The sequence below is a fragment of the Schistocerca piceifrons genome, chromosome 2 (assembly GCF_021461385.2).
Source record: "Schistocerca piceifrons isolate TAMUIC-IGC-003096 chromosome 2, iqSchPice1.1, whole genome shotgun sequence".
Lineage (NCBI taxonomy): Eukaryota > Metazoa > Arthropoda > Insecta > Orthoptera > Acrididae > Schistocerca > Schistocerca piceifrons.
The window spans coordinates 182,745,996-182,773,483 of NC_060139.1; the positions used below are offsets into that span (position 1 = coordinate 182,745,996).

The window sequence follows — 27,488 nt, forward strand, 5'->3', positions numbered from 1 at the left end:
CGGTTTTTGTAATCCAAAAAAACCGCCTGCAGCTTAGAATCGAGTGCAAAGCAAGCGGAAGTTCTGAAAAATGTTGGTAGGTCCCACCACAACTAACTTCTGCCGTCAAATATATGTAGTGCTACACAGGCATGCTTTGTAGGCACAAAGATAAATACTGCCGCCAAAACCTCTGCGTCAGTAAATAAATTTAAAAGAAAATGTAGAAGACGAGCTTTTTTTTCTCCACCCCGAGTTTCGACCACTGCATTTTCATACATTATCCAACGAAGTAAATACAAATTCCATATTGTTCATCTTAGAATGTAGCAGAATTTCAATGTACTACGAAAATCCGACTGGCAAGATTGTTTGGGATGTTTGTCAATATGGCCAACTCTACGTTCTGAATTTTTTCCTACCAGTGAGAAGAGATGGTTGCTAGTAGGAACCTGATGAAATGTGAATCACATGCAGTATTCTCTTCACCATAAGAATAATACGAATATAAACATTTTGCCATGTATTCTTGCGTGTTTGCTGCTATCTCATTTAAATCCTGTCTGCCTAATAAACTACGAAACTAGAGTGAGACAACAGCAAACGCGGAAGAATATATGTATCGTGTCACGTTTATATTCGTATTATTCTTATGCGTAATAGTGATACAGTCAGAAATGAAGCACAGCAACTGACTAGATTTTTAAATCTAAGATGACTATAATTTCTATGCAGAATTTGATGTACTGAAGAAGCGGCCGCAAAGATTTTCAAACGGTGAAAAATTTTCGCCTAACTCTCGTTCAGAACATGTTCTATCATACGCAGTCTATTATTTGGTTCTTGTTGATCATTATCAAAGAAAGCAGCAGTGTAAGTAACAACAAATAGCAGTCTCTTGCCATTGTTTCGCTAATGAGACGATTCCTCTCTCTTTTTAAAAAAAAATTGTAAGCTGCGGTAGCGCGCACAAAAGCAAGCCATGCCACGAGCGGCGACAGGCCGTAAACACGCACTATCAGAATGCGACAAACAATGCATGATACAGTATAGTAATGCATTTTCAGCTTAGAGTGACGTAAACACCTATAACAAAGAAGACAGCACTTATCAGATCAAAGGAAAATACGCAATCGATTCAAACCAGACGAAGCACGTGAAAAAGGAAGGGTACCCGTATAAATACGGACGGAGCGCCTGATGCATAGTGATGGCTACCTGGTAAAGCTTAATTGCTAAGCTTACGACTCGAACCAAACTATTGTAGCTGTATCGTCATTCATTCGACCTAAATTGTGTCTCATATTACAATGGACCAACTTTGTTTCGATTTGGAGGTGCGGCCTAAAACTTTTCTCTCCCCTTGAATTTCGAGTCTCAAATTTCAGGTGCAGCTTAGATTCGGGAATTTTTTTTTCTTTTATTTCGAGTCTCATTTTACAGGTGCGGCTTAGATTCGAGTGCGGCTTAGATTCGAGTACAAAGGAGGGGACAGAATTTTCTTAGCTGGGATGGGCTCACAGTTCAGACATTTGACAAGAGTTTTGGCTTGGAAGATTTTCCCCACGTACTAGTTGCACATGAACCATGTGTGACTTTTTTCTTCTTTTGTTCTTTGCAAGAAATCTGAATTTGACAAAGCCTTCTATTTTCAGGTTGGCCAGCACCGGTACCGAGTGCCTGCAAGGAGAGATTTGCCCCTCTCTGCTGTTTGCAGGTGCCAGCAATCTGCTACTCTGAGGATAAAGTCTCACTGTGAAATCCTCTTAGAGGTAACTTAAAAATTGTGTGATCATTGATCATGGCCAGGTCAAGAACATTGTAAAAGACACACACAGGCCATCACTGGGTGCCAGCTTGGCCACTGTAGAGTCTAGTCATTTGGTCAACTACAATGAAGAAACTGGTACGCCTGCCTTGTATTGTTTACAGCTTCCATCAGCATGCAGAAATGGTGCAACACAATGTGGCATGGACTCGACAAAGTCTGGAGTGTTTAAACCCAGAATAGTGTTCCTGGAGCCACTCTGTAGCAATTCTGAACATGTGGGGTGTTGCATTGTTCTACTGGAATTGCCTAAGGCCGCCGGAACGCACAATGGACGTGAATATATGCAATTGATCATACAGGATGCTTACATATGTGTAACCTGTCAGAGTTGTATCTAGACATATCTGGGGTCCAATATCACTCCAATCGAACACACTCCATATCATTACAGAGCCTCCACCACCTTGAACAGCCCCTGCTGACATGCAGGGTCCATGGATTAATCAGGTTATCTCCATACCTGTACCAGTCTATCCATTCGATACAATTTGAAACAAGATTCATCCAACCAGGCAACTTGTTTCCAGTCATCAGCGGTCCAATGTTGGTGTTGATGGACCCAAGTAAGGCATAAAGCTTTATGTCATGCACTCATCAAGGGTACTCAAGTGGGCCTTCAGCTCTGAAAGCCAATATCGATGATGTTTCATTGCTTAGTTCACAAGCTGACACTTGTTGATGGCCCAGCATTGAAATCTGCAGCAACTTGTGGAAGGGTTGCAATTCTGTCACATTGAACAATTCTCTTCAGTTGTCATTGATCCCATTCATGCAGGATGTTTTTCCAGCCACAGTGATGTCAGAGATTTGATGTTTTACTAGATTCCTGATATTCATGGTACACTCGTGAAATGGTCGTACGGAAAAATCCCACTTCATCACTACCTCAGAGATGCTGTGTCCCATTGCTCATAACTATAACAGCAAGTTCAAACTCACTTAAATCTTGATAACCTGCCATGGTAACAGCAGTAACCAATCTAAGAACACACCACACTCTTGTTGTCCTATATAGGCATTGCTGACCACAGTGCCATATTCTGCCTGTTGTTTACATAGCTATGTATTTGAATATGCGTGCCTATACCAGTTTCTTTGGCACTTCAGTGTATATTATAAAACTTCATGGTTTCTTGACATTTCTTCTCAGTATTCTCATTGACCTGACACCCACCATGCATATTACTCAGAACAAGAACTTTTTTTCTTTTTCCCTTGGTACATAAGAGAAGATTGTTGCCTGACTTGTACAAGTGTGTTGCGCAGAATGCGTCATCTCCACTTCACGCCACAGCAGAGATCTCTGTGAATGATCTCTGAAGAGTGTCAGCTGAACTTGTCCCTTTTTGTTTCAGCGCATTTATCATTTTCACAGAGATGAAGAAGTTGTCAGTCGTGATGTTATGGCCACATTAGAGGAATGGATGTGCCAACTTTATAGTGACATAGTGACCAAGACCCTTGCTTGGATCACAAGTTTAATGTTGACTACAGTAAGACGAATCCATTCAGAAAGTAGCACTCATCAGCATCACACAAAAGACAGTATTTTATCCTATGCTTATCACGTTTACTCAGCATGTACTGCAAAAATGAGCAACTGCACTTGCAAGGATACAGTTCCTCATTGACAGTCATGTTCTCCTTGTTGACGGTCATGTTCTTGATTGGCTTGGAGCAGGCAATGCAGCTATGATGAAATAGATTCCATATTTCTGAAGCAAGGCAAAATTGATCAGTTTGCTTGTCTCCTTGATAACACAGAATCAAATCTAAGATGACTGCATGTCACCAGTCTGTAGGGAACCGAAAACTGCGCTGATATAAAGCACCATCCAATCTCCAAATTTTTCATATTTCAGGTTATTTTGTCCTAAACTGTTATAATACAGTCCGACATATCATGAGGCTGAAAACTGGGTTTATTGCTATCAAATTGCGTTATACTGCATATGGGTAAAAAATTACTCATATGATATTTAATGTATAGCAGGTAAATTTTTCATACTTCTAAGTGGGCTAGGAGGATGAAATTTTGGTGAGTTTTATAATGCCATAAAAATTAAAAGTCATAGGACCATTTGGTCTTGTGATGATTATGGAGGAGGGTAGTGCCCTCGACAACCCTCATGGGTAAGAAATGGCCTATGTGGCACCCCTATGGTTAAAAATTTGTCATTTATAATAAGAAGCACTTATGAATAATAAATCGTGAAAGTAACAGGCATCAGTATGTAAACATTATTCAAATTGAGCTTTTAAAGAATTACAAAATAGTAAATATTGTTAGGGTTCTTGGCAATTGCATCATATTTTGTAACTGGACTTTATAATAGAGCAACTGTCCACCACATTCAAACAAAAATATTTGTAACTAACTTCAGGAGAACACTAACTGTGAAGAAAGACCTCTATGTACAGCACATTTCACCATGATTGTCAACTCTTCTGGCATTTTATTGTATCATTAGTCAGTATCATTGCCTGAAGATGATTGTATGCTCTGATGAAATACTGAGAAGCTTCAACAAGACTGTCCAATGAATTTGTAGTGACAGTTGAAAATTTGTTTCAGAGTGGCACTCAAAATCAGATTTTCTGCTTCTTATAAGCAGTTGCCTTAACCATTAGGCAATCTTAACATGCCTAGAGGCCTGACTCAAAACTTCATTGTCACTGATGCTTCCAGTTATGATCTGCAAACACTGCTTCCAGAGGTTCTGCCATGAGGTTTCTGGAGGGCCATGTTTGCAAGAAGGTATATACATGAACTGAATTAAATGCTCTGAAATGCAATTAATCGCTTGATGGGTCATAACTACTGAAGATGTTATAAACTGATTACATCCTCAGAGAAGTCTGTGTTTCCTATGTCATAGTTCAATACCAACTATGAAAGAAATATCTGTGGATAGCTGTCAGAGCTGTAGAAGCTACTGCATTTGATATTCTGGAGAGGTTTGGTATACATGCAATCTAATGATCAGTAATTGCACATTACCACACATTCTCATTGTTTCCTAATTGGGTCAAGTGTCACAACAGCAATTATGGTGACCTCAGCTGTGTAGGATGGAATTAATTGGTACTATGCCTTGAAAAAGAAGACAAAATATTGATAACGTATGATAGAACTAATAATAATGACAAGCTTAGTATACAGAAAAGAAACTACATTTCACATTCATGATTTATTTATTTAACAAATAGGCTGGCTATATTTTAGTTTTAATCTGCAATGAATCTGCTTGTATACTTAAAAAATGCATTTTAAATTACAATCACCACAAAAATCATTATCTCTTGTTTACATTTTCTTAAGTCCACTGCTTTTTTCCCCTCATTGTTACCCGATGATGAAGTATAACATATCACGGTTGCTTTTTTATCCTAATCTGTGTAGGTAGAAACACAGTTTGTCATTTCTTCCACTGTTTATAATGACGAAACCAGTGGAACAAAACAGGCAGTTCCAGTGCTGAGTGATAGTGGAGATCATGAGGTGAATTAATAACTGACACAAGTCCAGAGAGTAGCTTACACCATAATCCAGGAAAAATTCAACTCACCAAACATTATCAGGCAAGGTCAAAATATTCTGTTATCCAATGGCATGTACATAAGGCTTCGGTGACTAATGACAGACTGGCTGCAGTACTGGGCTGCAGTATATTGGTAAACGCTCATCAGAGGGCAGCGCCACCTCACATGCTTGCCATGGTGGCCCTGCCTCATGCAGGTGTGAGCCATGGCTGTCATCTGCAACCTGAGTATCTCTGACATGTTTCTCTGTCAACATTTGGGCTGGATAAGGAACCCAAATCACTGATGGATACTAAAATTTCCCATACATTTTTGGCAACTTTTTGACGCTTATGAATTCACTTAATGTGTATTTTGATTCTTTTCCTCTTCTACTTACTTTTATAAACTTCACACAAAAAATATATCACAGTTTCATGTGGTCACACACTCAGAAAAGTGTTTATGTTTATTCCTTTGCTTTCAGTAAAGGTTGTGAATACTGCCAATCTCATGAATAATTTTTTTAAAATTTTTTCTTATGTGTGCGTGTGTGTGTGTGTGTGTGTGTGTGTGTGTGTGTGTGTAAATTAGGGAAAATGCATTTGATGTCCAGTAGAGATATGATTAGAGTAGGGGCGGTGAAATTCTGAGGAAGGGGGTGGGGATCGTAAGGACAAAACTGGGAGGTGATGGTAGTGGAGCAGGAACTGATTGCGGGTGGGGGAATGGTAGTTTCTGAGTGAATCATTTAGATATGTGATCATATATCTATATTTAATTTATATAACTAAATCTAGTCACAATTTAAGGTTGCCTATCTGATGGTTTCCAGGGGCTATACAAATTTTATTTTTAGTACCTCATGTAATTATTAACTGAATTCAACAATTTAAAATGCTATAATAATATGCTCATTAAGAGGTGTAATCTTACATTAAAGATGTAAAACATTAAGTCAAGTATTTAAAAAAGTTAAAACTGTATTTGTCTTGAGGCAGCATAACTTACAGTGTGCTAATGAACCAGACTATATTAATCCAGTATTTGAGAATGAGAGCACTTAATGACTTCCAACAAACATTACACATCATTTAAAAATCTTATCTTGCTAACCCCTCCCCTTCCCCCCCCCCCCTTCCAAAAAAATAAGGAAAAGAAAATAGTTTCTTGCATACTAAATTTTCACTGTTCATGCAGTAAAACTTCAACATCATGCATAACTTCCAATTTTATTACTTCTTTGCTACTAATCTCTGTTTACAACAAATCTGTAGACAGTATATACATATATCACTGAATGTATGGGATGACTTCAAAAAAGTTGCGCATTGTTATGGCAGGCCAAGTAACTCTTATTGAATGCTGCATTTACACTTCAAAGTGACACAGATACATGACACTATTTTTCAACACAGTCACCAAGTCTCTGTGAACAATGGTCTGAATGTTCTACCAGTGATTCAATCCTTTTATGCTATAAATCCACTCCTTGGCCATCAACCCATTCAAGAACACTATGTAAATGTTCTTATTATTGGAAAATCTCTTTCCCCCAAGTTGTTCTTTCAGCTTGCAGAAAAGATAGAAATCATATAGTGCAAGATCTAGGCTGTATGGCAGATGCTTCTAAACCTCCCATCAAAGACATTGAAGCAAATCTTATGTTTTGCACCCCTTGTGAAGTGTAGCACTGTCATACATGAGAGAAATGCTTTTGCTTAATTTATGACACCACTTGTTCTTTATGGTGTTGCCTTTGTGTGCAGGTGACAGTGTTGTTTTATGGTGTTGTCTTTGTGTGCTGGTGACAGTGATCACAGAAACCCAACCTGAGCACAATTTCTGATACTGCGGATGATCTTGGATGATGGAATGAGTACTGCCTATTTAGATGCACATTGGCTGAGCAATGTTTGCTCTAGGCACTCTGTGATTCCCATGAATCAGTTACTTGATTGCCTACACATCTTCACCTGTGGTTGATGTAGATGGCTTCCCCTCCCAGTCACCATCACCAATGTCTGTGCAGCCTTGATCAAACTGATGGTAGAATTTCACTATGGCTGGGTGTAACAGTGCATTTGGTCCATAGATTGCCAGATTTTCATTGGGAATGTGTGTGCAATTTGGAAATTTGCCCAAGATAATCATTCTCTCCCACATACTTAAACTAAGGAGTATGTTTCCAGTTGCCACACAACTTCAGTTACATACTGTGATGCAGCTGTTATCTGTACATACCTGCAAAATTATATCTTTGTGTGATACTTAGTTCAGGGAATGTGACATAATAAATTCCGAAAAACTGTTTTTTTTAAAGGTAGTGCAAAATTTCTCAGACTGTACTCAATCAGTGTTTGAGAATGAGAGCACTTTCTGATTTTCAATAAATTTAAAAAATAATTTAAAATCTTTTCTAAATTTTTGACTGCTGCAGCCGTACAAAAGTTTCGATTTTGAATTTTTCATTAGTCTGGGGGTAAATAATCTGAGAGTATAAAACCAAGATAATTAGGGTTTACTTCATCAGTCATGAATGTTTTACATGCTGAAAGTCAAATATTTCACATATCAACTAATTTGTAAAGTAATCAGATGTTTGAAGCTGCTTTATTAATGGAAGTTCAATGCTTTGAAGAATTGAGGGTGGGTGTGTACTATTGGAATATTAATTTAAATAGCATGTGGTTATCCAGATTGGTATGATCATCTATAAATTGTTTTATTTCATATTACAGTTTTATGAATGTGATAGTTTTCTTGTTGGGTGAGGAGGTGTTTTGAGTTGTTTGTCCTTACAATTTCCATGTCAGTGTTTTGGTGGAAATTTTATGTGAGTGTTGGTGTAAGTGTTCAACAAAAGTGGAATGATTTGTCCTGTATGTCCATGTTCCATACTCTTTGTATAGGTCTAACCAGGAGAACATTTGGCATCTGATACAGGGTGATTATTTATAAAGTTAAACTTTCAAAACACTGTATAAACAACATCATTGGTCAGAATGACATCAAATTGCAATGGAATATTATCAGAGAAGGGTGGAAACGTATGGCAAAAAAAAAAAAAAGTGTGAAAATTGATCAATAGATGGTGCTGTATGTGTCAGAATACGGCTTTTCCTCCTTTCGCGTCTGTGATGTTCACTATGATTGTCTCAATGCAGGATCATACTCTGCCTGTAAAGCTGTGTTACAGGAATGATGACTGTGCACACACTGATCTGCAGAAGTTACAGACATTGAAGGGTTCGAAAAACTGTGTTGGTCTGATTACTACCGTGGATCTGGAGAAAATGATTTGGAAATTCGAAAAGATGGGTTCTTTTGGTGTGCAACCTGGTAGAGGGAGGAAACAAACTGATTCGATGTTAGTAGATGCAGTGGCCACAGCATGTGTATAGCGCTGCAGAACTTTTTAACAAACATTTTATAACTGCTACTGAAAAGATGGGGCTGTCAGGTTCTGTAGATGCTGCCATGGGATACCTCAGACCAGACATTTCAAGTAACTTCCATAATATGAATTTGACCCTCAGTACCCCAGCAGAAGTAATGTCCATCACAAAATCTTTAAAATCAAAAACATCTAGTGGGTACAATGAAATATCAACAAAGTTAATTAAGGGATGTGATTCTGAGTTAAATAACATATTAAGCTATCTGTGTAACCAGTCATTTATCAGTGGAATATTTGCTGAATGGTTGAAATATGCTGAAGTTAAGCCACTGTTTAAGAAGGGAGATAAAGAAATAGCATCAAATTTCCGTCCAGTTTCACTTTTACCAGCATTCTCAAAAAGTTTAGAAAAGGTAATGTACAATCGGGTTTATAACCATCTTATCACAAATAAAATACTGTCAAAGTCACAGTTTGGGTTTCTAAAGGGTTCTGATATTGAGAAGGCTATCTACACTTACAGTGAAAATGTACTTAATTCATTAGACAAAAAATTGTAGGCACTGGTATATTTTGTGATGTGTTGAAGGTATTTGACTGTGTAAACCACAATATCCTTTTAAGTATGTGATTGGAGGCTTTCCCAGCGTATGTGTTTTTTTCCAGAGTTCTTGGGTGTCCAGCCGGGTGCGATCGTTGAAGTCCCATAATATTTCGGTGAATAACCTTTCTGCCATCATCAGGCGGTTCTGGTGGAATGGTCTGTCTGCTCATTGTCAGTGTTATTTATGTCCGTCAGTCCGGCTTCGATTCCCTGTGCCGATGGTCCGATAGCATGGAAACCCTTACTTAGCTCCATCAAGGAGTCACGCCTCAAGTGAACACAAGATCTTTTGACGATGACTGCATGAAACACACAAATTCCCAAGCCAGTATCTTGCGATTTAATGTTCAGAGTTTATGAACCTCTGCTAACTTACACTTAAGATTGTTGTTTTTGGGTTCCTTTTCCAAGGAAAGACTTAGCAAATAGTTGATTGAGGGGAGGAGGAAGAGGTGAGCATGCGTGGTCTCACCTGCACGCGCGCACACACACACACACACACACACACACACACACACACACACACACACACACACATTCACACAGATATGATTTCAGTGGATAAGTGGTCAAAAATTATTTTTATGGCTGAATACCTCCTTTACCTCTGTGTCATACTTAGGCTGGATGACAATATAAATAGAGAGATACAAATAAATGAAGCCTCTGTGTTACACTAAGGCTGGATGACTTTTAATATAAATGGAGAAACATAAATGAGGTTTAGTAACTAAAGTAAAAGAGGGGAACTGAGTTGAACTGTCTTCTGATTGGATTTTTCTTTTTATCAAGTTAATAATAATTCTGTGTTACACTCTTATTAAATATGTTTACTTAGCAACGCATGCAAACTGTACTTACATGAACATCAGAAGAGCAGGAGCTGTCAGAACAGCACTTGTCAGGAAGAATGCTGAGGGAAAGCTGCTGAAGGTGTGTTGGTACACTAAATTGTATAGCGGTATAATTGCAAGGGGCACAACAGCTTCTGACAGACTATATAGAGCACTGAGCTTCCCTGAAATAAACAAAAGTAAATGCAGTTATGTGACTATGGAATCAACCATGAAAATTTGTTCTAAACTGCTACTCATTCATTCATTCACCCACTCACTATTCCTTAGATTCCATTGTGAAGGAGAACATTTTGGGATGAGGAATGAATCAAAGTATACACTAACAAAGAAAAGGAGCTTTTAGAAACTGAGTTAATAATTATCTATCATGAAACATTTATAAATTCTTTGTGTTTCCTCCAGATGTAGATACCAAGAGGAAAACTATTTCTGTGAAAAAGTTATATTAAACAGTTGCATTTTGTCTGTCATTGCAATCTTCGTACATGCAATTATACAAACACAGTGATGTTTTCATAGAATAACAATTGCCTACATGCTGAAGGAATATGAGCAGTTTTGAAAGAGCACTGGTGCCTGCCATTAAGTTATCAGGATTAGTAGTAATAAAAACACAATAAATCGAGTTGAACCCAATGTATTAAAGTTAATACAGAAAAGGATTAACTCATGCATGCACAATATTTCATTTGTTTCATCATCAGATAAAGCTCTATAATATCTGTGTTTGTGAATGCTGGACATACACTCACATGGAGAAAAATAAGAACATGTAATGCACCCATGTAATTATTTTGCTGGCCCAGGTGTTGTGGTGTGGGCAGGTATAATGTTACATAGGTGTATTGACCTTCAAATCTTTGAACACAGTACACTCACCAGTAAGTGTTATTGTGACATGGTACTCCTTCCACAGGGTGCCTTTTCAAGAGTGCATGCAACTGACTTCATTTTTATGGATGACAATGAGTGACCACATCAAACAGACTATGTGCAGGAGCTATGGGAATGAGAGGATATTTGGTGAGTGGACTGGTCTGCCTGTTCTCCTGACTTAAGTCTCAATGCACTAAGGAGATATATTGCACCAAACCGACATATACCAATGACCAACCAGCCATAGTCAACTTTGCTGGTGGAGAAATGGAATGCCGTACTGCAAGAACTCCTTATCAATCTTGTGGCCAGCATGGAGGGTGGGGGGCAGGGGGGGGAGGGGGGGGGGAAGGTGGTGGTGGGGGGAGGTCTGTGGTAATCATACACTCCATAAAGAACCATATGCCAGCATTTGAAATGTCCAGGGGACCATCATGAATCATGATGACTTCAGTGTAATTATTTTCTTTGCATCACAGTCATTTCTGTTCATTACATTGCATATTTCTTTCAGTTACCTTTGAATTATACTGTAGCAATTCTGTTTATGTAGCATCCAAGTTTCATTACATTTGTCCCTAAGTTTTGTGTAGGAGTGTATTTGCAAGTAAGAGTTTCTCAGGATTCAAAATTTGGAATCCATCAGGCCCTCTCTAGTGAATATGCAGCTACCATTTTATTTACCTTGCACTATGATATGTGAATGGCTAAAATTACACCAACTGTAATTATTTTACCAGTCTGTATGGCTGACAACATTCTTTAGCAGAAATTTAAGTTCATGACTTACAAAGTACTTTGAATATGTGGTTCACTTTGTAGTGTAACTAACGAAAACACAGAACTTTGTTAAAGCATAATTGTTCATTATGTAAACAGTTGTTACTAAATAGTTTTAAATGTTAAGATGGGAGAGTGTATTTTGCATTGATCAATTAGGATTGATGCCTGGGACTAACATGATTGTAGGCAAACAAAATATTTATTTAATTCCAATTAAAAATTGCATGATGCAATATTAATTGTTAAAATTCTCATCATGTTATATTTAACACTCAAAGCCCTTTATTTCATGAAACAATTTAATTAAAACATATCTTGTATGTATATATGTACATACATATGTACCAAACTGGGGACCTAGAAACAACGGAGAGGCTTCATCACCCGCATTAGCCCTCAGTGGTTCACAACCCTACAATAGGCCACAGCAGCCCACCCACCCCATTGCCACCCCACACCAAACCCAGGGTTATTGTGTGGTTTGGTCCTCAATGGACCCCTCCAGGAAAGTCTCATACCAGACGAGTGTAACTCCAAATGTTTACATGGTAGAATAATTATGGTGTATGTGTATGTGGAAATGGCATTTCCACAGCACTTGCCAACACAGTGTAACAGCATATTAGATCGCATGGCTAGCCGGGTGGGCAAAATTATATATGCTCTTCACTGACCTTGATGTCAAATGTAAAATATTTGCATTGATCTTTTTGCACTAAAATTTACATATGACACAAATTCTAATAATACATAAGAGTGCTTGCATTGTTGAAAGTTTTATAAGTGACAGAAGCTACAAACACATGGGTAGTAATAAGAGAGTGCAATTGTGAGTTGTAAAAATGACAGTTGGCCGTTTACACTTATGTAATGGAAAACTGAAGAAGTGAGAAATAAATGATGACTGTTGAAGAAAGAATATTGATTGTAGAAAAACCATTTGTTATGTCCTAAGAATGTAACATATTCCCAAGAAAGCCACCCAAGTACTGTATGCATCGCATATTGCAGCAAATGATAATAACTTGTTAAATTGAACTACAATGATCAACACCACCAACTGAACAAGTATATTTTTTCAACAAAATGTTTTCTGTTTTTTAAAAAAAAATCATCTAATTACTTGCAAGTACTAATAGCCAATGTAGAGTACAATGAAAAATACAAAAACTGAATTATATATTGGAACATACTGAGAGTAGGAACATTGCAGCTTTATATTTAACAGATGCGAAGCAAAGGGTCATTTTAGATACCTTATGCACTTTCAGGATAAATCATGTGGTGAGTGTGGTCAAAGTACTACTGATGTTTCTCAGTGTTCAATATTGAGATTAATCCAGTTTTTGCTGCATTCAAACAACTATCCATCTTACACTGACAAAGGTGAAATAACGTTTTTTGCCGATGTTGCAACCATCAAAATCAAACCCAATAGGGATATAACAACAGAGAAAATAATAAACGAAATATCCAGAAAAAAATGTTGACTGTTTCTCTGTAAGTGGACTGGTACAAAATTTAGGAGGGGTTGGGGAGAAGGATATTGAAAATATAACAGTAGAGCATTTTTGAATAGAATTGTATTGTTGAAAGAGTCAAAAATATTACTGAGGCTCATAAGCATAGCATTTAGAGCTATTTTGGATTAAAATGCAGATAATGAGAAGGAAACAGTGTTTTTAACTGCTTGCAGTACTGTACCACTTTTGAGAGGATACATGTTAGGGAAATGAGATGGGGATTATGTGGACTTGATTTGTCACATTATTTACATAGAGGTATTATGAGCATTATTTTTAAGCATGACAGGAAACAGCTACTTATAACAAGCTAAATTCAAAGCTGTTACTGAAAATTAGGAACACCACACATTGTCTTTTGTTGTTGAGCTGCTTAATTTTGAAATATCAAACAATGGAGGGTCCAGGATGGAAAAAGTCAGGCCACAGTGCCTAGAGACAGTACTCATGTGTGTATAGCAGGCTTTCTGCATGTGACTCAAATTTTTCAGAAAAAAATTACACACACACACACACACACACACACACACACACACACACACACACACACACAGCTCATATGTCTTTCTTGTTTCAGGTAATGCTGTTTCAAATTGATTATTGATTATGGCCTGGTCTTTGACTTAGCTAGAGCTCTCTTTTCTGTTACAGGATATAGGCACTTTGAAGTGTCATCAGGATATACTTAAGAAAGACTATACCTAAAAAAGTATACAACTCAGGAAGCAGCACCTATTTTTTTTTGAAAGAAAGGTTGAGGTTTTCCTGTTAGTTTATCAGTCTACTTTAGATGAAGTACCACAAACAGTATTGTGCAGTGCAGGATTACAGTTTCTTGGAGTTACATCTTTTCTGTTAATGTTTACTTTGGCTAGTTGTATCTGCTTTGTAAATATCTTCACATTGTCCTTTGTGTAACCTCTCAGTAAATATTATTACCAGGTCTTCGTCATTCACCAGCCATGGCTGGCTACAATCAAGTGATTTACAATATAATGAATTACAGAATAACATCTAAACTTTATACAGGTAATGTATTTAGGCTATGTCATATTCACTGTGTCCATTCGTTTTCATCACAGTCAAAGAATTCTTGGACCAAGTGTAATGGGCATTGTTTTAGGGCTTCAGCAATTTGTTTCTTGAAGTTGTCCAGTGACAGGGTCTGCAATTCAACAGGTCGTTTGTTGAACATCCTCACAATGATCACCGGAAAACTGTCTCTTGTTTTGGACAGTCGGTAGGTTGGTATATTTATGTCTTCTTTGCTGCAGGTATTATGTTTATGGATGTTATGCCTCTTGCAGTAGGTGTCTAGGTTTTCCCTTAAGTGGACAAGGCATAATAATACATAGTGGCTATAAACAGTCATTACCCCAATGTTCTGAATAACGGTTTGCAGTGTTCCTGGCTGCTGCTCAATGTAATAATTCTTATTGCCTTCTTTTGCAGTAGCAGCATATCCTTGCAGCCTGCCGAATGGCCCCATAGCTGTAATCCATACAAAATGTGGCTATGGAACAAAGCATAGCAGACAGTTATTGTAAACTGGTCTGTAATCACTTTTTTAAATCTTTGTAGGAGGTATATTACACAAGAGAGTTTCTTGCATACATGCACAGTGTGTACATTCCATGAGAGTTTGTGGTCTATTGTGAAGGCTAACAGTTTAATAGATTTTATAAGGTCAGAGTATGTGTTTTTTCTAAGACTGCACACCATACGCTGGGTTTTTCTTTGTTTACTTTCATCTTGTTGGTGGTGAACCATTTTTTAGTGTTTTCGAACTGTTCATCAGACTTCATGACTGCTTGGGCAGAATTTTCCCCTTTGGCAATAAGAGTGGTGATGTCCGCAAATTGTAGTGTCTCACTAACTTCACTTAGATCATTTACAAAAATGAGGAAGAGGAGTGGGGCTATGACTGAACCATGTGGCAAAACATGTTCTACCTTCTGTTCTCCAAGTAAGACTGAAGTGTAGCTAGGGCTGTACCTCCCACACCATAGCATTTTAGTTTTTTGAGCAAGACCTTGTGGGGGATGCAGTTGAAAGCTTTGCTTAGATCGCACAGTGTGAGTGCCACAAACTCTCTCCTTGAATGCCTGCATTACTTTTCTTAATAAGCCTAATGCTGCAGTGGTACAGGACTTTCCATTTCAGAACTCGTGTTGTGCATCTTTGAAGAGATTATTTTCTTCACAATAAGTTAGGATCTGATCTTTCATGATGGATCCAATCACTTTTGCTAGTATAGGAATGATTGATATTGGTCTAAAACTTGACACATTATCTGGGTCTCCTTTTTTGTAAACTGGTACCGTCCTTGCAAGTTTCAAGAAATCTGGGAAAACTCCTGCAGAGAGGCAGTTGTTTATAGCTGTTGCTAATGGCTGTGCTATTTCTCCAATAATTTTCTTTAGTACAGTACAGGACATCCCGTACATATCTTGACTCTCCGAAGTTTTGTAAGATTTTTCTATTGTCACTATGTCATTTGCATGTACCTTTTTCCATGTTTCAAATTTACTGTGAGTTTTATCTGGTAAGTAAACAGTAAGATCTATAACCGAGTCTGGGATTTGTGCAATAGTGTTTTCTATAACTTTGATAAAGTAGTCATTGAAGTCATCAGGACTGCAGGCATTAGAAGAGGAAGTAGGCTTCATTTGCTAGGGTCCAGGCTGCTTTGTAAGGATTATAGGCTTCTCTTATGAATCTGTCGTGCCCCCTCCTTTTAGCTTCTACTTTTTTTTCTGTAAAATCTCTTGGCCTCTTAAGTAATTGCTGTGTAACAATTGTTTACTATTTGGGTCTGTGGCTGCTTTGGCACAGTCATTCCACATTAAGACAATGTTTTTTAGATTGGCTAGCTCAGGTCTGTACCATGTGTTTGCATGTACTATTTTCTGTTTTCCTTGTGCTTTACCTGTGTGGGTTTTCTTTGGTATCAGTGGGAACATCTCATCAAATTTGGTTTTTAGTGTCTGGAAAAGAACATTTAAGGCATCGTTGGGTTTTGCTTCTGTAATTAACTGCTGCCAGTTTATGCTGGACTGTGAGGCACTGAAAGTCTCTAGTTTTTCTTTTGGCTCTACTCTTCTGTGAAACACTTAATTTGATCACCATGTATTTGTCTGTTGGTTACCCAGAGTCTTCATTTGTAGTTTCATTGCATCAACTACATTTATTTTGTAACTTCAAATATATAAATTTGTAATAATGGTGTCGAGGCAGGCATCACCTCTAGTTGGAAGTCTGTTTGCTATAAAGGGACCATAAATTCAAGAATGCTCTCTCTTTTGTACTATTTTCACCTATGTGTACATAAAGAGTGCAATTTTTGGTTTAAGGTGTGTTATGTTAGGTAAACAACTTTCCAAGTTAGTGATAAAGTTTTAGAAACTTCCTTTTGGTGAATGGTACACTGAAACAATAATCATATTTATTTCTACTAGTTCTAAGCCAGCCAGTTCTAAATCCAATATGAGCAGTAATTTCTCAGGACCACATCCCTAATGCTGAGATTTTTATTGGCAGTTTTATTGGTAGTTTCTCGACACCATGAGCTCACCATCTCTAGGTATTCAATGCATCTGTAATTTTCACCCTCTTCTTTCTTGAGCCAGTGCTTACATACACATATCACATCTGGCTTTGCATCTTCTATAAATATAGATAACAGATCACATTTTGTTCGTAGACATTGAACATTTACACTAGCTAAAACTATGGGTACATTATTCTGATTTCAGTTTTGTTGAACTGCAGTTGCAATAGTAGGCTCTATTGTACTGCTGCCTTGAATGTTCTCCGGCATAAAAAATGCCGCAATACTACATTCTTAGGCCATATAGAACTGTTCATTACTTTTTCCTTTAGTTCAAAGTCAACACTAATTTTGAAACTGCTGTTTAGAGCTTTTGTAGCCAGTTTTTCTGCCTCGAAATTATTGAACTCAGGGAAGGTTTTACATAGGAAACTGATTACATTTTCAGTTGTGCTGTTTTTAACTTTGCTCAGGTGAAACCAAGCCTTTTTTTCTCTGTACAGTTCTTCTTGTTTTTTGCCTGTGCCTATTATGCTTGTTTTCCTGTTTCTAACACTGAAATTTCTGGTGGTGTAGCAGATATTTGAAGAATGGGTATTTCGAGGTTTCCATTTTGTCTGGAGCTCTGAGGTGTGGTTTTATAAGGCTGTTTGTACTCTGTAGATGGATTTATTTGATTAGTAGTCATGGGTGGATTGTTTGAGTCATAAAAGTGTACTTTATTTCCTTTTTTGTGACAAACTTGTTGCCAATCAGTCTGGATATCACAAGAATGTTTTTATTGTTTGTTTTATGTTGCATTATTTTGCTGATGCTCCGTGAGTTTCTAGGCTCACTCAGTGTTTCCCCAGTAACTTCCTTTTCTGTAGGCAGCATTTGTTTGTTGTGTATTTTTCCACTGTGTATTGTGAGTGAGTCATGAGATGAGATTTCATAACACAGTATTTTTCTTTTTTAAAGAAGTCTAACAGTTTATTATTAATTTTACAGCAAAGTCACAGGAAGCTCATTTACGAAAATGGCTTCAGCCAATAGCTTGTTCATTTCAAAGAACCTGCAGAGTGTAGCTTCATTAATAAAACTCAATCAATTTAGCGATATAAGAAATGAAATTTTTGGGTAAGTAGGGCAGGAAAAGGTAAAATAAAGGAGATACCTGCATAAAATATTTAATAATACCTGTAATATCTGTTAGTGAGATTATTAGAACAGATAATCTAACATTTTAATTTCAACTTACCCATATCTGTAGGTGCTACTATTTTTGACCCAATGGATTTCTGCACTGCCATTGATGCTCCATGTAACAGTTCTGCAATGGGCACTGTAAAAGAAATTTATTTTACATTGTGGTGGGCTACTACATGGAAAGATGGTATGGTGATTAAATACCTCAGTCATTCACTCAAGTACTAAGTCAGTCTCTCTCTCTCTCTCTCTCTCTCTCTCTCTCTCTCTCTCTCTCTCTCTCGCTCTAGATAACAGGACAGGTACATAAAATAAACAAACAATTCAAAGATCCCAGATCCCTCGGAAAATTGTGGGAAATCATCTTTTTATGGCATTTTGGTGAACATTCTACCTGATACTGACCTGGAATGTGCTCCTGTCACGGTTCTAAACTAAATACAAGGAAAATAATATTAAGAGTAGTTGTATGAAAAGGTATTTAAATTGACAAAGAGGCAGATATGCTGACCAGTTGGCTCACAGGCAATTTTTCTTTCATATTTTCCTCAATTTTTTCTAACAAAAGATTGGTCGATCTTAGTCTGGTGTTTTAGTGAACTGACCTTCTCTCATCTGTCCAATCATTTTCTCTTCCATCCCCAAAGAAGAAAACTTGAGTTTCTGAAAGTTAGATGCATTTTTATCTTTTTTATGTTTTACTTTCAGTTGTGCTAAAAATTATACATTCTAAAAGTAAGTGCTAACAGTATATGAAGCCGGAGCAAAGGAGCTACATAACAAACAGGCAAAAAATTACACAGCTAGAAAAATAGGCTTGACACTCTACTTATCAAGGCTTTGAAATCATTTTGTTGCCAGGAGAAATGGTAAGTTAGGATGTAGAAAAATTATATGTGAAATGCACAGGTATCAGAGAGAAGAGGAAGTTGTTTCATATCTTCAGTCAGACTGCCTTTTGATGTATGGTAGGTACAAGCTTTTTCATGTCTCTATTACTGTTATGTATAAAAAGATCCAGTTTCTATGTAACCATCCTCTCAACCAGATCAAGAATCCATACTTTTCAAAAGTTAATGGGAAAGCAAAGGAAATTCAGATTTAATATCCCACAAATTACAAAATTATTATAGACCAGGCAAAGCTGAAATTGGACCAGGAAGGGGAAGAAAATGGCTGTTTTCAAAGGATCCACCAAATTTTGCACATGGCGTGATCTAGGGAGAAACTAAAAAATTATAAATGTTGATGATAAAATACATTGTGCCATATGATGTGGACTAATATTCAAAAGAATTTTATTAAGAAAAATCTGGGTATTTGAACAGAAATCTGAACCTTAAAACTTCTTGGCAGATTAAAACTGTGTGCTGGATTGAGACTCAAAGTCGGGACCTTTGCTTTTCACGGGCAAGTGTATAAGTACAGAGGTGGGAGCTGAGGTACTGGTGGAATTGAAGCTGTGAGGACGGGTCGTTAGTTGGGCTTGGATAGCTCAGTTGGTAGAGCGCTTACTCATGAAAGGCAGAGGTCCCAAGTTCAAGTTTCGGTCAGGCACGGATTTTAATCTGCCAGGAAGTTTCATATCAGTGCACACTCAGCTGCAGAGTGAAAATTTCATTCTGGAATTTGAACCTTGCTGTATTAATATCTATCTATTTCTACAAATTCATTAATTTAGTATGAAGAACTCCTTAAGAGTATTTATACAAGAATGTGGGAAAAACATCATAACTAAGAAGAAGAAAGACGATTTTTGAAAATGCAGCATAACAAGAATTAGAGCAAATACTGAACTAAGTAGAAATAATTATACCATTTACTTTTAAGGAACAGTGATATGACATACCTTCAGACAGATAAAGAAGCACAAGAAAAAAATTATGATCAGGTAAACTAGATAAAATTTAAAAAAAATTCATTTGTGGTCTACTGTACAGTTTATTAAAAATATAATGAAATAGTACTATCTAAAGGCAGCAGATATATTTTAAAAATGAGAAAAACTTGTACTAAATGATAATAAGTTCCACCATACATTCTTTAGACTAGAAAAAACAATGATATCAGATGAACAGTGGGGCTACTACTTATCTCATAACAAACCATGCTGGATAAAAAAGTACAGGGCTGACTCAGCATACACAAAATGTATGTAAGAGAGGTTCAATATGTGAACTTTTTATGAGATTGCTTGTTTCAAGGGTGAGTGGCACAAAGAGGAAAATATGCTATGGATTTGCATTGTCAAAAATATTTCAACAATTAAATGCTCAAGTCACCATGGAGCCCTTACCAAATAGGTAAACTATTTCAGAGGTTCACTGATAAAATCATTAACAAGTCAGTATAGCCCACACAACAGTGTAGCAGAAATGAAAGGGGAACTTAAATTGGAATCCTTGGAAGAAAGACAATGAAAAAAAATTTAACAATTGTAACATCAATTATTCACAATTGTAATTATTCAACACAAACAAATACCTGGGTAGGCTTATGACAATTTGGAGGGATATGAAATGGAACGATCACCAATGCACAGTCTTAGGCAAAGCAAGTGGCAGACTTTGGTTCATTGGTGGATACTGAAGGTTCATTGGTGGATACTGAAAAAGGGGACTCAGTCTACAAAGAAAATTGCTTACAAATCACATGTGCATCCAGTCTTAGAATATTGACCAAGTGTGGAGGGATCCATGCCAGATAAGAATTACAGGTGATGCTGAATGTATAAAAAGAAGGGTGGTATAGAATGGTGACAGGTTTGTTTCACTCATAGGAGGGCATCAAGGAAATGTTGTACAACCTGAACATTGAGAATCAGTGTTAAATGAGGAACGTAGAGATATCTTGCATTCCTCTACATATTGCTTCCATAGGGGCTGGAAGATGAATGTAGTCTAATTACAACATTCAGAGACTTTGGTGTCCACAAAAATTTTTCCTGGTTGGTTTAAGACTGTAAAAGATATGCATGAGCTATCAGTTTTGAGACATTTCAAGCCATAAGAACTAACTTTTGTAGGTTACACAAAAAAACTTACTGTATCTCAGAGAACTGATAGTTATCCACTCAAATATGAATAAGAACACTCTTAATCCACATTCTGGGGAGGGGGGAATTTGAATGGGAAGTTACCCAATCATGTGGTATGAAATTCAAGACATTTTAAAAATAATGCACAAAAATTCAGGACAAATGGTGAAAATCAGGACACAATAGAATTACTATCAATATAGGTTTAATAAAAAGTCTAAGAAGTCAACTTTGCCTAGGATATTGGATGGGCCACAGGTGGCAGATAGTGAACATTCCACCAGATATGGTGGACAGCTGCCAATACAGAATAAGCAGTCCCGCACCAAGGCAAAATAAAACCAAATCCACTTTGCATCTGCCTAGTAACAAGTGGCAATGTGGTCAGTATCTGTTCACCAGTCATGAGGCTGAAATTTATATTCTGTAACTTACCCTGCCCGTCTCAACAGTCTGGGTTCACTCAATGAGTCTACTCAACTCAGCCTCATTCCAGGCACAATCATCATGGAGCATTTTGATAATCACAATATTACCTCAAGTGGTCAATCCACAACCAATATTAGTGATGCAAATGGTCTTTCAGATTCTGGGGCAGCCAAGTTAAATTGCAGAGTGATTCAAAAGAGGAAGTCGGAGTCCTCTGGCCAACTTAAAACCCAAACAAATACATTTTTTGTGACACTTAACATAAAACACTTTTGCAACCAGGTAAACTTCATAAACTGGGAGATATATTAAAAGAATAGAAGATTCAAATTTTGGCACTTCAAGAAACATGAATGATGGACAATAACACCATGGATTTTGAATGGGGGGCTCCATATGGTTCCCAAGTTGTGCAGTGACCGTAAACCATAAAATTACCAAATAAGCAGAAACCAGTCGCAAGATGATGTTTTCTTTATTTAATTTACAAATCGATTTCAACTGATTAACAGCCATCATCGGTGCTTTCAACATGTATGTTCCCTGAGTAATAACACTGTCTTAAACAGATGTCAAACCATGGATTTTGATAATTATTGCCTTTTTAAAAGCAACACTGATAAAAGAATACTTAATAATACAGCACATCTGAGAGTTGCTTCAATAACAGAGGTAAAACCCATTAATAATAGACTAATGACAATTTCTCTTAAATGTACAAATAAGGTGTACTCTTTAATTAATGCCCTTACACCAGTCAATGAGGATAATTGTAAAAAACCTGTAGAAGTTAATAAAGCTTGGGAAATGTTAGAAAGCATCGTCTCAAAAATTCTCTCAAACCATGTTAAATATTTAATGGCTGATTTTAATACGGTACTCAATTAGGTAAAGAGAAAAAATATAAGAAAACAGTTGGTGAATACCAAGCAGGCTTTAAACCAAACAGATCCTGTCTGGAACAAACTCTTAATTTAAAACTAATCCTTAGGCACCAAAGGATTTCAAATAACAATACTGATTGTACATTTGTGGATTTTAAAAGGCCTACAACTCAGTTGATTGTGAATCTCTGTTCCAAATTTTAAAGGAGCAAGGGCTAGGTAAGAACTCTAACACTGATTAACGAAATGTTAACTGACACTAACTCTAAAGTTAAATTTGTGGGAGAAATTTCTGAATCATTTGATATAAAGACTGGTGTTAGACAAGGAGATGGACTCTCACCAGTACTGTTTAACAGTGATTTGGAAAAGGTGATTACTGAATACTGAGAGCAAAAGTCGATTCAAAATATAGATCAATCAATCAGGTTAGGCAGATTGCCTTGCCTTTTCAGATGATCTGGCAATTTTAACTAGGGATATTACTCACAGCTCAAAAACAAATTGAAATTCTTAAAGAAGTTGCAGAAAAAGTAACACCACAAATATCATTCCAAAAAAATCAAATCATTCGAATATATGACATGCAACAAACAAGCACCAAAGTTTTTGAACACAAAATATGGAAAAATAAAATGGCTTTTCAGTTTAAATACTTGGGAGAAATCATACAAGAAAACAGTCTGGAAAAAGGCAACTGTGTTCAGATAAACACAAAATATTTATAATAAAAATCACTTTCTAAATTAAGTAAACTTAGGCATTACAGCACTGTAATCAAACCTGAATGTCTTTATGGATCAGAAAGTTTAATTTTAAATATAAAGAGGGATACTGGAGAAATTCAAAAGAAGGAAAGAATGATTATTAGGAAAATATCAGGCCCCAAACTGACTGATGGAGAAACTTATAGACTTAAAAGCAATAAGGAAATAGAAAAGTACACAAAAACATACATGGTGACATGAGAAAACCAAGACTTACATTTTATGGGCACATTAAAAGACTGGCACCCACTATGTTGACAAAACAAATAGTAGAATTCTACGAAAACAGAAGTAAGGCCAAAACTGAGCCAATTACAAGAATTGCTGTGATTAAGAAACATCTTAAAGTAGCTGTTTAACTACAGATAGAAAGACATTCAGGCAAAAGATATTTGCTTGGAAAGTTGGTCAGAGGGAAATTACAAAACGGACTGGAACACTGTGGTATGATGAAAGAAAGAGACTTCATTCTGAAAGGATGAAACAAATTTGGACACAAAGGAAGGCCAACCATCAGAACTGACATTGATGGATTCTATTATGCCCATATGTGAATAATAATAATAATAATAATACTAATAATAATAGGCTTAATAATAATTTATAACAATAATGGAAATTCCTTGGATGGTGTAATAGATAAAATAAAGGAAACGCAACCACTCACCTATAGCAGATTAATGCATGGAGCACAGTAACACATCACAGAAAACAACATTCACACTAGCTTCCAAGCACTAGCTCTTTATCCAACAATAATATACACATTCATGCATGATACAGACACCCAAAAGCACGCTCCCTTCAGCAAGGCAAGACTAATTATTGATACTCAATTATTGAAGCAGTTGCCTTAGCTGATGGAGATGGAAAGGGGTAGGAAAGGATGTAAGGAGTGGTATCAGGAAAGATGCAGATCTATGGACAGATAACTTCATGGCAGCACAACAACATGAAAAAAGCACAGAGAGTACAAGAAGGGATGAAGGAAGATGTAGAAGGGGGAAAAAAGGGGAGGAGGGAAAAGGACAGAAAGTTGGGGAACTGAGGAGGAAAAAAGGGAGACAGAAAAGAAGTGAAAGATGAAGAGGGAGAAAGGGAGAGGAGAGAGAAGGGAGACAAGTTGAAAAGGGGGCCGAGATGAGGATGAGGGATCAGAAAGAAAAAGGGGGGGGGGGGGGGGCGAGTGAAGGAGGAAGGGACAGAGAATACCTGCATCGGTTTGCTGCAGCAAACTTTGACATATTCTCAGTTTGAATATAATAAATTTTTGTCAGATCAAGAGTCTTATATCCATGAATCAGCATGGTTTTAGAAAGCATCACTTGTGCAAAACTTAGCTTGTCTGCTTCTCACATGATATACTGTCAACTATGGATGAAGGGCAACAGGCAGATTCCATATTTCTAGATTTCTGGTAAACATTTGGCATAGTGCCCCACTCCAGGCTGTTAAAGGAGATATGGGCAGATGGAATAGGTTCACAGATATGTGAGTGGCTCAAAGATTTCTTAAGTTATAGAACCCAGCATGTTGTGTTTGATGGCAAATGTTCATCAGAGATTATGGTATCATCAGGCATGCCAAATGATTTGGCACGCAGGGCGGGCAGCAATCTGCAGTTGTTTGCTGATGATCTGTGGCTTACGGTATGGCATTGAAGTTGAGTGGCTGTAGGAGGATATAAGTTGACTTAGATAAAATTTCTACTTGGCAGGTAGCTCGAAATGTAGAAAAAGTAAGTTAATGCAGATGAATAGCAAAAACAAACCCAAAATGTTTGGATACAGCATTAGTAGCCTCCTGCTTGACACAGTTATCTCATTTAAATATTTGGGCATAACATCACAAAGCTTATGAAATGGAACAAGCATGTGAGGATTGGGATAGGAAAGGGGAATGGTTGTATTGTTAAGTACTGCTCAAGTATTTGGGATCTGTACCAGGTAGGATTAAAGGAAGACAATGAAGTATTCCGAGGCAGGCTGCCAGATTTGTTACTGTTAGGCTTGAACAAGACGTAAGTGTTATGGAGTTGCTTTGAGATCTCAAATGGGAATCCCTGGAGAGAAGGCAACATTCTTTTTGAGGAACTCTGCTGAGAAAATTTAGAGAACCTGCATTTGATGCTGAATGATTCTATGGCTGCCAACATACAGTGTGTGTAAGGACCATAAAGATAAGACATGAGAAATTAGGACACGTGCAGAGGCATATGGACAGTCATCTTTCCCTCATTCTATTTGCGAGTGTAACAGGAAAGGAAATTACTAGCAGTAGTACAGAGCACTGTCCTCCACATGCCATATTGTGGATTGTGGAGTATTGATGTAGATGTGGATGTAGAAGAAGGCTGGTGGGAAGGCAGTGCATGATCTGCATTGAGAAGGTGTGGTATGGACAGAATAGAGAAGGCAAGGTGAGGCAATGGTAATAGGTTAGTGGAGTTTTAGGCCAGGCAAAATGCAAGAGCACAGGATGTGTTAGAGAGACAATTCCTATTTGTATAATTCAGATAAACCTTTGCTGGAGGGAGTATCCAAATGCCCCATGTAATAGTGAAGTAGCTATTGAAGTCATTTACATTATTGTGTTCAGTATATTTGACAACTGTATGATCCAATTTGCAGTTTTGCCACAGTTTAGTGGTATATTTATGCAAGTTGACGGCTGGTTACTTGTCATGCCCACATAGAATGCTGTACAGTAATTGCAGCACAGCTGATATATAAAGGGCTACTTTCACACATGACCCTACTTCTGCTGGTTAGGAAAAGCCTGTTGCTGGACTGCAGTAGGAGGTGGTGGGTGGATGAATGGGACAGGTCTTGCGCCTGAGCTGACCATAAGAGAATGGCCCATGGGGTGCAGGATTGGGAGTAGGATTCGAATACAGATGGACAATAATATTCTATCTAGGGTGGGTGGGCAGTGGAACTCTACTTTGTGAGATGTGAGTAGGATTTTGGGTAGAATATCTCACATCTGAGGGCCTCACGTGAGGTAGTCAAAGCCCTGATGAAGGTTGTGGTTGAGTTTTTAAGGCCAGAGTGATATGAGTGATTAGAGGAGTACTGGTTGGTGGCTGGTTAATAGATTTACTGACCAGAGGAGTAGATGACAGTGGAGATTTTTTGGTGGATGAGCTGGATAGAATATTGTCAGTCAGCAAAGGCTCTAGTGAGGTTATCGGCATATGTCAACAACTCCTATTTTTCACTGACATCCATGGATGCAAAAGTTGTAATGAACTGTGGACTGGGTAACAGCTTTCAGAGTGGACGTACTCTTGGTGGCTGGTGCACTTAATATGGACAACATATTTATGGAGCCACCTGAGAGGTAGAGATTGGCATCTAGGGAGATGGCTTGATGAGTTGAGAAGGTCCAGGTGAAGTGGATTTGGGAATAAGTGTTGTGATTATGGAGGAAAGAGCAAATGTCGTTACTGCCATGAATCCGGATCATGAAAATGTCATCAATGAATCTGAACCAGGCAAGAGGTTTTAGGTGTTGACTGGATAAGCAGGATTTCTCCAGATGGCCCATATATAAGTTGGCATAGGATGGTGCCATGTGAGTACCCATGGCAATACCATGGATTTGTTCATAGATTTGCCAGTCTGAAGTGAAATAACTTATTGTGGGTCACAGTATGGTTATCTAGGAGGATTAGGAAATAGGTGGTGGGTTTGGTGTCAGTAGGGCATTGTGAAAGGTAGTGTTCCATGACCCTGAAGAGATTACTCCGTTTGATGTCCTTCTAATGGTGCAATCATCAACTCTGAAGTATACTGTGTTACCCTCAGGAAATTGAAGAAATAACTTCAGCATGTTCGTCACCACAAAAATGCAATGACAACACAAGGCCTTACATAAGTCTGCGCACCCGAGAGGAGCACACAAAACTTCATTGGACTGTTCTTTTTCATCCACCCTGTAGCCTGGATCTCGCACCTTCTGAGTTTAATCTGTTTGGACCAATGGAAGTCGTATTCATGGGAAGAAGAAGGGAGGTTATTGATGCAGAAAGATGTTGGCACTGACGTCGACCATTAGAGTTGTACCATATGAGCATACAGGCCCTCCCAGGAAGTTGGCATAACGCCATCACACTGAATGGAGATTATGTTGAAAAATGGGTCATTCCACACCAAGTGGTCTAAAACTGAAAAAAGTTCCCACCATCATGGTCTCCAATTTTCGTCAAATTTTAACTGTAGCTTTAGTCAAGTGTTGAAGTAAGTTTCCCAAGATT

At 37.6% G+C, this 27,488-nt stretch overlaps 1 protein-coding gene across 1 annotated transcript in view; it reads right to left on the bottom strand.

Annotated features, from left to right (window-relative positions):
• LOC124775231 (solute carrier family 46 member 3-like) overlaps nucleotides 1-27,488 on the bottom strand; it is a 286,972-nt gene that overhangs the window by 8,342 nt on the left and 251,142 nt on the right. Inside the window, exons 9-10 of the mRNA XM_047250068.1 lie at nucleotides 18,166-18,249; nucleotides 10,198-10,354 (exon numbers count right to left, since the gene is read on the bottom strand). Coding sequence (XP_047106024.1) covers nucleotides 10,198-10,354; nucleotides 18,166-18,249 — 241 coding nt within the window. The remainder of the gene's footprint in view (nucleotides 1-10,197; nucleotides 10,355-18,165; nucleotides 18,250-27,488) is intronic.